Source organism: Nansenia antarctica (assembly GCF_963989245.1).
Source record: "Nansenia antarctica genome assembly, chromosome: 1".
Classification (NCBI taxonomy): domain Eukaryota; kingdom Metazoa; phylum Chordata; class Actinopteri; order Argentiniformes; family Microstomatidae; genus Nansenia; species Nansenia antarctica.
Window position 1 is genome coordinate 98,322,954 of NC_137674.1, and position 12,500 is coordinate 98,335,453.

The 12,500-nt window shown below is 49.7% G+C and overlaps 1 protein-coding gene across 1 annotated transcript in view; it reads left to right on the top strand.

Annotated features, from left to right (window-relative positions):
• raver2 (ribonucleoprotein, PTB-binding 2) overlaps positions 1-12,500 on the top strand; it is a gene marked incomplete at both ends in the record, with an annotated part of 57,959 nt that overhangs the window by 3,616 nt on the left and 41,843 nt on the right. Inside the window, 1 exon segment of the mRNA XM_080546240.1 lies at positions 3,427-3,493. Coding sequence (XP_080402366.1) covers positions 3,427-3,493 — 67 coding nt within the window.

The following is a 12,500-nucleotide window of genomic DNA, read 5'->3' on the forward strand; positions in this document are numbered from 1 at the left end:
GAGGAGACGAGAGGGGAGGGGAGGGGATGAGAGAGGAGGAAAAGGAGGAGAGGAGAGGAGATAAAGGAAAGATCCCTGAGAGGAGAACAGAGAGAGAGAGAGAGAGAGAGAGAGAGACTGTGGGTGGGTGACCTGTGTAAGAAGAGAGGTCAGAGAAAGTGAGAGTGTTAGAGATCTGATTCCGTGTTCTCTCATGGTTTTCGTGTCTACGGTTACACGCCTGAACATGAACATTTCATCAGACGGACGAGTGGCAGAGGCAGGGGATGGAGAGAACACAACGGAGGAGAAGAGAACTGAAGGCTGTTCAACGCCCTGACCTTAGTCGTCGTACTATCGTACTGAGAACCCCTTCAGCTGTGTGTGTCTGTGTGTGTGTGTGTGTGTGTGTCCATGTGTGTGTGCATGCTGGTGTGTGTGCTGCCCTGTATGTGTGACGGGGCTCATCTGGCAGGTCGTTCTGGGCCAGTGATTCATGCTGCCACCTGTCACACACCCCACACACTCCTTTGAGGAAGTCACCTGGGACGGGGACGGGGGGGCGGAGGCGGGACGGGGGACGGGACCCCTGAGGCTACATCCATCATCACTCTCTCACCAGGGTCACATAGTCACACGCTTGGAACTTCAGACATGGATATACTGTAAATCTTGCATTGATGTTAATGGGAAATGTGTCCGATGGTTGATTGGAGTTATGCATGCAGACCTCCAGTCAGAGGGGGGGTGACTCCCTCTCTCTCTCTCTCTCTCTCTCTCTCTCTCTCTCTCTCTCTCGTGCTTTACAGCAAATCCCCCTCCGTGCGCTGTCATCCATCTGTGTGCTAGACTAGTAGGCCATCTGATTAAGCTTCTGCAACAGGGGAGGGGTGGAAGGGGAGATGGGGGAGCAAGAGGGGATAGAAGGGGTTGGAGAAGAGCGGCTGGTTTAACCGTCGAATTGGAAATCAATCCCAACTAACCCTGTGCAAACCCATTAGCCGCGGTAGCAAAGCGCATCTGTCTGTGTCCAGTCTAGTTCTGGTGGTGCTCTACTGACCTCCGCCGGGCTGGGCCGGGGCCGGACCACATGTTCACCGCACTCATTATTTCTCGGGCCGATTACGTTTGAATGACGGATCTGTGTGTGTGTGTGTGTGTGTGTGTGTGTGTGTGTGTGGTAGCAGGAAAAAAGAAAAGTCAAATCCATGACGTCTTAATCCACACGGCTGTGGTATTGTGTTCAAGAGAGGCTTTCTGCTCATTTAAGAGCCATATAGTCTGAGAGAGATGGGAAGAGAGAGAGAGAGAGAGAGAGAGAGAGAGAGAGAGAGAGAGAGAGAGAGAGAGAGAGAGAGAGAGAGAGAGAGAGAGAGAGAGAGAGAGAGAGAGAGAGAGAGAGAGAGAGAGAGAGAGAGAGAGAGAGAGAGAGAGAGAGAGAGAGAGAGAGAGAGAGAGAGAGAGAGAGAGAGAGGAGAAGGAGACAGCGAGAGAGAGAGCAAGAGGAGTAGGGGGGGAAGGTAGAAAGAGAGATGAAAAGGCCACTTTCCGACGCCATCTCTTCCCCTGCTTTGAGCAGGAGAGCAGGTTAGTGTAGAGAGCTGAGGGTTGACGGGTGTGTAAGTCAAGACGACGGACAGAATGTGTTTCTCTTGGTGTGTTTAACTGGCTTGACATCCTCCCGGCCAGCTCTGTTTAATGTCCGGCTACGTCCAGCGTGACACCGGAGTCCCAAGCAAACACGGGGGGTCCGTGACTGTGTGTGGGGGGGGGCGGGTGGCGGCTCTGCCTCTGCTCAAAATGTCACCACCTTAAAGCGTAGGAACAGCACAGCACGGCATGGCACGGAACGCTCAGGTGCAGCGTGTAAAGGCTCCTAAAGTGTCTTTATGTGTTTTACAGGACAGGGGGGTGGAGGGGAGGGGGGGCCTTCTAAGGGGTCCTCATCATAATGGAGACTTCTCAGCAGGCAGCCGGCAGGCCATCTTCAGCAGAGAGACATAAAAGTTGGGAGTAAACACGTCTCCTCTGTTTTATCTCCTCTAGACACATTTTAAACGCCCAGCAGTGGTGTTCATGAGCTTAAAAGGGATGGACGGAGAGAGAGAGAGAGGGAGAGGGAGAGGGAGGGAGGGAGAGACAAAAGAGGAAGATGCAGCTGTGCTGTGTCTTTATCTCTGCTCTCTCCCTCCCTCTCTCTGTTCTCTCTCTCTCCCTCTCTCTCCCTCTCTCTCCCTCTCTCTCTCTCTCTCTCTCTCTCTCTCTCTCTCTCTCTCTCTCTCTCTCTCTCTCTCTCTCTCTTTTGTGTTCTCCGTGGAGGAGAGGCAGGGATCTATAGGTCAGATTGCTCTCTGTGAACAGGATGAGAGAGTGAGTGAAGGCGCTGTTTTGAAGTGGTTTACTTCCTCCTGTATCCATCTCATAGGAACTGGTCTGTTTTCAGGAAAAAGTGACCCTGTGTGTGTGTGTGTGTATATGTGTGTATATGTGTGTATGTGTGTGTGTGTGTGTGTGTCTGCGTGCCCTTATGTGATAAGAGGATGATTTGTGAGTGGATGGCAGAGGAGGAGAGGAGAGGAGGAGAGGAGAGGAGAGGAGAGGGAGAGGAAAGGCGAGGGAAAGGCTCTGCCTCTGCCTGCACTTAACTACGGCACATTTTTAAAAAAAATCTAAGTGGCCAGCCATATGTGGGTGGGTGAAAAATGTGGAAGTAGAAGCTCTCTCCTGCCATCACTTTGAGGGCATTAGCCCATGTGACAGACCGAGTCTGTATTGGCTGCTGGTGTGCTGCGATATCTGAGCATAATGTTGTTTATTCTTCCTGATTGTCTCTCCTGATAACAGCCCTGTTCCTCTACTACAGCCACCAAATAGTGTGTTAACATCCTCCACCCCACAATGTCAGAGCTGCTGGCTGTGTTGACTCTTTTAACACCTTGCTAAACAGATGTACCTGTTCAGGCAGGCTAGCACTGTACATAGGGCCCTATGGTTATGTATGTTCTATGACTGTCCTCCTATATGTTTACATTTTAAATATTTCCATATTCTTAACATGTGAAGCAGGGGAGTCTTACTTTGAAGTCAATGAAAGCTGCTCTGCCTTTCACTCGCGTTGTTGCGTCACGTCCAATGGCAGGGTTCGAGCTCAAGAACCACAGAGACCCCCTCCTATGCGCCCCTATGTGTCCTATGTGCCTATAATGTAAAAATAAATAAATAAACATTGCAAGAAAAAGCTCTTTGACAGGAGAGTATGATTTATGTAATTCCCTCACACGAGAGAATGATGACAATAGGGAAAAGTTCCATCAAAGGCTTTTTCGTTTTCGAAGAAAATGTCTTGGCTGTCAAAAGATGTGGCCCGTTGACGCGTGTGTTAAAGAAAATTCATTTTCTCCTGTGTGTAAACCCTCTGTCTCTCTCTCTCTCTCCCTCCCTCTCCAGGAGGTCCACGAGATCCTGAAAGAGTACGAGCTCAAATACTGCTTTGTGGACCGCAACAAAGGAACAGGTAACCCCTCAACCTCCTTCTCTCTCTCTACCCCCCCCCCCCCACCCGCCGCCACACACACACACACACAACTATGTGTGTCCCTTTCCAGGGAAATCTTAAGATAATCCGTCTATATTTAGCTCGCCAAGCCCAAACACCTGAAACGCCTTTTGAAACGAGGATCCCCCACAAACAGCTGTGGTATCAAAGGCCCCCTCGTGTCACCGGGGGGCCAACTCCAAAGGTTAATGGTGTTTAATGGCGGATAAAGATCCGAATGAAAAAACTGGTCTTATCCAGCGCTCGCGTCTAACCACTTTTAATTAGTCTGCCAGCCCACTGCTGGAGGACTTCAGGAAGGTAGGAGGAGTTCAGAGAAAGCCGCCGCCACTCCGCGACGGACATGAAAAGGCTCTTTAATAGATATGTTGAATACAATTATTTTAATACACATCCCAAGGTGATATTTTTGACAGCTCTCGCTTTTTTCACACTTTCTCTCTCTCCCCACATGGATAGTGCACACGTTAAGTAGCTCATTGGAGAGAAGTTTCAGGACTTAATGTGCCAGTGTCTTGTTTCCTGCCCTTTTGAATTAAATTGGAAATGTTTTGGAATCAAATTTGGAAGGAGCTTCAAAGAGAACGTGGGCGATTGTGTGTTTTTTGGGGGGGTGATTTCTTTCACCGATATTATTCATTTATCTTCAAGGCCAACCTCAGTATTTTCATGTCAGTAATCTTCAACACTAGCCATCAATCTTTAATATGGTCTCCTCCTCGTACATACTCTTGTCTTGTCTCATGTATCTATAACAAAGAGAATATATGAGCAGTGTGTGTATGTGTGTGTGTGTGTGTGTGTGTGTGTTTGCGTGTGCGTGTGTGTTTGCGTGTGCGTGTGCGCATGCATTTGTTGGGTATGTGAGGTTGTGGTGTGTTAACCCCAACCCTGATTAGCAGGGTCCCTACCACCATCACTGCCCCCCCTTTTCCCATCCTTCACAACGTGTGTGTGTGTGTGTGTGTGTGTGTGTGTGTGTCTCTATAACCCCATCCATATAAACCTAGTAGCTGTGGAGTGCTGGGCCAGGCTGCGTGTTGGGGATTCCTGGCTGCTCTAATTAGAGGTGTGTTGAATGTGAGCCCCCTGATCTGCCTCTCTAACCCCTCTGGCTTGTCACCCATCCACGGCCCCCCAGCTCTGGTGTCAGGGTCCCACAAGGGGGAGAGAGTGTGAGAGAGAGTCTGTTTGTGTGTGTGTGTGTGTGTGTGTGTGTGTATGTGTGTGTGTGTGTGTGTGCACGCGCGCGTGTGTGCGTGCGTGCGTGCGTGCGCGTGCATGCAGTCCTCCGTTCAACCCCCTAAGCCTATGGTTAAGATAGGCAGTGCGTACGTGCGTGCGTGCGCTTGCGGCCGGCTCAGTGTGGCGTGTGAATGTTATGGCAGCATGTACAGAGTGGATGTATAAACCTGTTCCGGTGCTTGGACTACCAGCCAACCGCAGCGGATCGCTTTCCCCCAGCAGCTGTGTGTCGTCAGGCCTTTGACCTGTTTACATAGAGAGGCCGCCGCCAGGGCTCCCTCTTGGTTAAACATGCCCCCCCCCCTATACGCAGGGAGTATAGGGAGTATAGCACCCGCCTTGACCCTTGACTTCCCCGTGTCTGGTGTGTTTCATTATTAATTCCCTACATTTGACCCCCCCACCCCCCAACACGCACGCACACACACACACAGACACATGTTCTGCCTCTCTGCCTCTTTCCCATCTCCCCACTCTCTCTCTCTCTTTCTCTCTGCAACTACTTGCCTGTTTCTCACACACACACACACACGCACACACACTCTCCCCCCTCAGACCCATTTCTCACCCCCGACCCCCTCCCTCCAGCATACCGGAGCCCACCGAGCCATTCGAGGGGGGGGGGGTTGAAGAGCTCATAAATCATCAGGAAAACGAGAGTCCTCTCAGCGCCGCTCTTCTCTCCTGCGTGTTCACAGACGCCGCTAACACGCTTAACGCTGAATTACAATGTAAATGTCATGACAACCTCGGGGGGGATGGGGGGGCGGGGGGGGGGGTGACGTCAACAGATGCATATATGATGTGTTGTGTTTGCGTCCATGTTTTTTTGAAAGGTTATTTCTTTCTGAGTGGGGCAGCGGTCCCACTCATGTTTTTCATTTGATTGGATAGAGATAGTGAAGACAGACAGGAAAGTAAGGAGAAGAGGGTATGTCAGCAGGGCATTGGCTGGATTCGAACCCATGCTGACATGGGCGTAATGTGTGCACTGTAGACCCGCGGTGCTAGACCCACTGGACCACGCCGGCTAGCTGACGGGGAGTGCCGTGTGTGTGTTTGGAGTCGTGTGTAAAGTTAGTGCAAAGTTGGTTACACGTGTTTTGGCGAGTGCCTGTGAATTAGCGGTGGCAAACAAGATTTCTATTCAAATGCACCAAAGAGTGGATTCAAAGGAATCTCTCCTGGTATTCAAATACATTCTCCAGAAGAACAGGATGGGAATAGAGTGTGTCATGTGTTTTTAACCCCCCCACCCACATTTCTTGTGCCCCCCCACTACCTTATTAAAATGTCCTGCCTATTCAATGAGATCTGCAACCTTGTAGCTACTATTTCATTTGAGGAACTTTTAAATTCATTACAGTCTATTGTGTGTGTATGCTTCTGTGTGTTTGTGTACGTTTGTGTGTTTGAGAGAGAGCGTGTGTGTGCGTGTGTGTGTGTGTGTCTGTGCACGCGCATGTGTGTGTGCGTGAACCTGAACATGTCCGGTAGAGTGTGTGTGGCTGTGTCTTTTACATTCATTAGAGCCTGTTGTGTGAGTGTGCTTGTGTGTGATTGCGTGTGTGAGAGAGTGGGTGCGTGTGACTGTGTGTGTGTGCGTGCGTGCGTGTGTGTGTGTGTGTGCGTGCGTGTGTGTGTGCATGCGTGCGTGTGTGTGAGCCTGATCATGTGCTCTAGAGCGTGTGTGACTCTGCCTATGTGACTCTGTCTGTGCTCTGCACGTGTGTGTGCGTACATGCGTGTGCGTGTGCATGCGTGTGCGCGTGCGTGCGTGCGCGTGCGTGCACGTGCGTGCGTGCACGTGTGGCTCTCCCCTCCCACTCAGTGAGGATGCGCTCCAGGCTGTTGCTCCGTCTCTTTAGATGTGATGACTGAGGTTCCTTCCTCCGTCCCCTGTGGAAGGTTTACCCCGCTGCCGCTTCCTCGCACTCAGCAGTTAAGACCGCCTCGTTACAGAGCACAGGGGGCCCTCATTTAACACTTAGCGTCAGTCATTACCTGTCCCCACACACTCCCGTCCTCGTTCCCGTTCGCCAGCCCAGGGAATGCTGTTATCGGATAAACCCCCCCTCGCCCCCGCCCCTGCCGCCCCCCATCCATCCGCTGTGCTTTCCATAGAGTGCTCCGGAGTGGAATTCCAAAGGTATGCAATGCCATTCCGGAACTGGGTGCTGGAATGACAATGGAAAGGGGTCAGCACGGGGATCCTGACCAGACAATGGAGGCTTTGTGTTGAGCCTCACCATGATGAAGACCCTGGGGTGTCAGAGAAGCCCCTGCGTGGCTCAAAGCAAACGGGCCCCTCTCTCCGCTTTCTACAATAGACCCCCATACATGAGGTGGAGGCTGGTGGAGGCAGAAATCGGAGGACAGGCTCATTGTAATGCATGGAGTGAGGAATGGTATCGAAGGTGTGTGTGTGTGTGTGTGTGTGTGTATGCATGCATGTGTATGCATGTGTGTGCGTGTGCGTGTGTGTGTGTGCGTACATGCACACGTTCATGTCTGTGTGCACGCGTGTGTGTGTTCACTCGGCGTGTCACCCTGACTGACCCTCACCATGTCGACAGTCGGAGTTAGAGAGCAGATGCAGCTAGATCTGTACCCTGACCAGTCACTTCTAGAGGCTGTCATCCAGGGGAGGCTGGTGGAGGTAGGAATCGGAGGACGGGGCTCATTGAAATGCATGGAACGGGAATTAGGAACGGTATCAAACACGTTATATGCATTCTAATGGTGTCAAACACGCATCTATGCATTACAATGAGCCCTGTCCTCCGACGTTTGACACATCATTAGGCTGCTCTTTATGTTTGGCCCCGCTGGGTTGCCGTCCACGGAGAATACAGTTACAGGCTTGATTACGAACCGTGTCTTCAAAGACTCACATCCACAGGAAGTTGTTCTGGTATTTCTCACAGTTAAACACATTCAAGATGTTTCCTCTAAACGGGGGAGCTGATTATCTGATGACTTGATTTTGTTTACGATGTTTATGATGATAATGTTGTTGTTGTTGTTGCTGTCGGTGATCAGCCATACAGGAAGAGGAAGTTCACGCTATGAGACGCCGTCTCTCAGCTCAGTGTTCCAGTCTCCTGAGTATGAGGACAAGCCTGCTGAGCGAGCCTGTACTCCCCTGGGTACGAGCCTGCCAGCCTAATCAATCCCGTAATAACCCCCAATGTAGCACAGCTCCCCCCCCCCCCCCTACACACACACTCCTCTCTTGTCTAATTGCCTGAAGCTGCAAAATGTTTACTCAAACACCGCTATTCCGGAGTGTTTTTCGAGTGAGCAGCATAATGAATAATCCTAGTGAATAAAACCCTATTTTGAAGTATGTTTGTCTGTATGTTTGTTTATTTGCTCTTACCATAAAACAGAAAATGCTGTATTCAACCCCCCCCCCCCCCCCAGTGCTAACGTATCCAATATCATGCTCTTGACTATGGCTGGGTTCTAAGTGACTAGTGTACACCACTCAAGCCCTCTTCAGCTCTGTAATTGCCAGAGATTTACACAAGCAGATTGACACTGGCACAAACTGGCAGCAGCACTCTCTATCTTCCCCTTAATCTCTTTCTTTCTCTCCCTTTCTCTCACTCTCTCTCTCTCTTTCTCTCTCTCCTTCTCCTTCTCTCTCTCTGTCATTCTTTTTTTCTCTCTCGCTCTCTCTCTCTCTCTTTCTCCCTCTTTCTCTTTTTATCTCTCTGTCATCTGTCCATCTGTGTCCTGTGTGACTCAATGGATGTAAATCAGAGCAGCCCACACGCCTGGGCTTGTTATGTGATAGGCCGTGTTATCATTGATGCCACCTGGCCCTCCGTTGTTTTACCTACTGCATTGTCTGTTGAGGCTGGCTCTGCAGGATATCTATCTACTGTACTGTATGGTCTGTTGAGGCTGGTTCTGCAGGATATCTATCTACTATCTGACGCTGGTTTTCTGTACAAAAGAAGAGATTTGGTGAGGCTGCATTCTAATTTTATGCACCCAAATTGTGGAATGCACTGCCAGTTCTCAGGGATGCAATCTCAGCAAATATGTCAAGACTAAAAACCCATCTTTTTAATATTGCCTTTAAATGACTAAATAATTAAATTAAGATTATAAAAACCCATCCTTTTAATATTGCATTTAAGTTACAAAATAATTAAATTAAGATGATATAATGATTAAAGCACTTTGAGCTGCAACGTTTGCAGGAAAAGCGCTATACAAATAAGGTTATTATTATTATTATTATTATTATTATTATTACTGCATTGTCTGTTGAGGCTGGTTCTGCAGGATATCTATCTACTGTATGGTCTGTTGAGGCTGGTTATGGAGGTTTTACTTTCCTATCAATCCTGCTGTATTTGGACACATGATATAGCTGTATGCTGAGGGGCGGGCTGGCAAATTATACAAGTTGTATAACCCTGTAACTAATGGTTACAGACCGTGTCCGTGGAAAATAAATTAACGACTGTCATTACTGTTTTACTACATTCAATTTAGCACAAGAAAATTAAATTGTTCTTAATTGACATACATTTAAGTCAATAAAATTGACCCAATAGCAGTAGTATGAATTAATGATTATGAACAAGACTCCACCGTTCTCTATTGCTCCCCTGTTCTGTCATTTCCTGTTCCTGAGACATCCCGAGCTACAGAAGCAACAATTAGCTCAAGTGTGTACTGTGTAGGTAGCAAATTAAGCAATTACTTATGCGCCCACACACCTCTCATTAAAGGAGCAGCTGAAGAAGATGAGGAAGAGGATGATGGAGTTGGAGGAGGAGAATGAGGATATACAGTTTGAAAATGCAATTTGTGATGAAGATGATTTTTTTACGAGGATGAATATGAGGAGCAGAATTGTGGATGATGATGATGATGGTGATGATGAAGGCAGTGTAAATGCTGATTCTGGGAGGGGAAGACACTTTAGCATAGAAGCTTCAGGCATGCCGACACAATGGTCTCAGTATAGCCCCGCCCCCTCTCTGTTGCCCCCTCTCTTATCTCCAACAACAGCACAATCTATGAGGGCCACTGTAGACCTGTTGGCTCTGATAACACTGATCATGTGTGGACAGCGCTCTGAGTGTGTGTGTGTATGTGTGTGTGTGTGTGTGTGTGTGTGTGTGTGTGTGTGTGAGTGTGAGTGTGAGTGTGAGTGTGAGTGTGAGTGTGAGTGTGAGTGTGAGTGTGAGTGTGAGTGTGAGTGTGAGTGTGAGTGTGAGTGTGAGTGTGAGCGAGTGTGAGTGTGAGTGTGAGTGTGAGTGTGAGTGTGAGTGTGAGTGTGAGTGTGAGTGTGAGTGTGAGTGTGAGTGTGCGTGTGCGTGTGCGTGTGCGTGTGCGTGTGCGAGTGCGTGAGTGAGTGAGTGAGTGAGTGAGTGAGTGCGTGAGCGTGAGCGAGTGCGAGTGCGAGTGTGTGTGTGTGTATGTATGTATGTGTGTCCACCCACACACACCCCCCCCAAAGCATCACTAGGCTAGGTCTAACTGTTCAGTGAGTGTGAAGTGTGAAGTTTCACTTCAGTTTCCTGAAGTGTCGTATCATAGACAAGTGTATTGTGATAGATAACAGTGACTTATCATAGACAAGTGTATTGTGATAGATAACAGCTCAAAACCCCCACAGTGTGGGATGTGATGGCCATGTGAAGGCCATGCTGTGTGTAAGTGATTCCTCATCAATACACACACACACACACACACACACACACACACACTCAGTGCTCTGTCCATACAGCAGTGTTATCAGAGCCAGCAGGTCTAAACACTGCACTGACCCTCTTATCACGCAGGCCGCTCAGTGTACTGGTAACAGGTGTGTGTGTGTGTGTGTGTGTGTGTGTGTGTGTGTGTGTGTGGTGTGTGTGTGTGTGTTAAGACGCTTTGAGCTGCGAGGACCGGCTCATTGGGGCCGGTGGTAACCTTGAGGTTAGGCCGGCTAGCAATCGAAAGTCACTGGTTCGATCCCCGCCTCGGGAGGGAGCTGCATGTGTCCTTGAGCAAGGCACTGAACCCCTAATTGCTCCAGGGGCCCCGACTATGGCTGACCCCTGTGCCTAGAGCAAAAGATAAATAACTAAATCCAACAATTGACAAATGGCAAATCCATTGCTTGTCAAAGAAAACATTCCTCTTCTTCTTCTTCTTTTAACACACATAATGCATGGATTGCAATGAGCCCCCGTCCTCCGATGTCTACCTCCACCAGCCTCCCCTGATGTCATTGTAGCTAGCAGACCACAGAGAGGGTGGAGGGAGTTTCGCACCCTGGTGAAAGAGGAAGGAAGCCATGGGGGGGGGGGTTATTTTCAGGTTGAGGTGTCAGATTCAGAGTGTCCCTCTTTGTAAGGGGACAGGACATAGAGTTGCTCTTTAAATTACATCAGACTGACATAGAAAGGAGGGAGGGGGGAGAGAGAGAGAGAGAGAGAGAGGGGGGGGGGGAGAGAGAGAGAGAGAGAGAGAGAGAGAGAGAGGGAGGGAGGGGGGGAGAGAGAGAGAGAGAGAGAGAGGGGGGGGGTAATGGTAATGGAGCGTGGGAGGCAGAGCGTGATGGAGAGGATGACGTACATTAAAGATGGAGGGAGGGAGGTGGTGGGTGAGAGAGAGAGAGAGAGAGAGGGGAATGGAATGATTGAAGTTGAAAATGAATGGAGTGATTGACAGAGGGATGGAGTGAGTAGGAAAGAGAGAGAGAGAGAGAGAGAGAGACAGAGGTTTGAACAAGGTACAATTATAATGACAAGGGGTTGGGAGAGAGGGATGAAGTGATTCAGACACAGAGAGAGAGAGGAAGAGAGGGATGGAGTGGTTGAGAGAGAGAGAGAGAGAGAGAGAGAGAGAGAGAAGGGTGGGCAGTGGGCGGGGTGAGTGGCTGGGTTTATGCTCAATGCATTAGCGCTTGTTGGGTGCGGGGGTCCACTTGAGCGCTGAAACGCTGTCCTCCGTCCTCTGTGTGGGTATTTGTACCGCCCACTGGCCACTCAGGATGGGGTGCTAGAGAGCTGGGGAGGGGGGGGGGGGGGTGGGGTGGTAGGTGAGCAGCGTCATTAGTACATTAAGTGGTGGAAGAGAGAGTGTAGTGTAGGTGGGTGGGCGGATGGCTGGTATTTCAGGGTATGTTCAGGGGAGTCGTGTCTATCAAAGTGCTGCTTCAGGGAGGTGGGGGGGGGGGGGGGGCGCATGTCACTCACACTGTTGGTACTGGTGGGAGACGGGTAAGGTTTCAGAAAGTCTCCGCTTCTGCTTTACTTTGAGTTTCGGTTTCTTCATGAACGGTCCGTTCTGGAAGCTGGCACGGAGGGCCTAGTCAGTTTGTACTCTGTAACCAATAGCAACCGAAGGGAGGAGAACACAAATAGTGTGTGTGTGTGTGTGTTGTGTGTGTGTGGTGTATGCGTGTCTGCGTGTGTGTGCGTGCATGCGCATGTGTTTCTCTTTCTGTGTCTGTGTGTGTGTGTGTGTGTGTGTGTGTGTGTGTGTGTGTGTTCTACAGCATAAAGGTCGAATCACTTGACCTGCCTGCCGAAGTCTGTTGTCATCTGCTGGGTACATGCAGTGACGAGCACAAGGTGAGCTAGCGCTCGGATGACGCTGTCATGAGAAACCTTGTCACACAGTCCTCAGCACACACACACACACACACACACACACACACACGGTTAAAGCAGAGGAGACATCAGAGGACGGGCTCATTGTAATG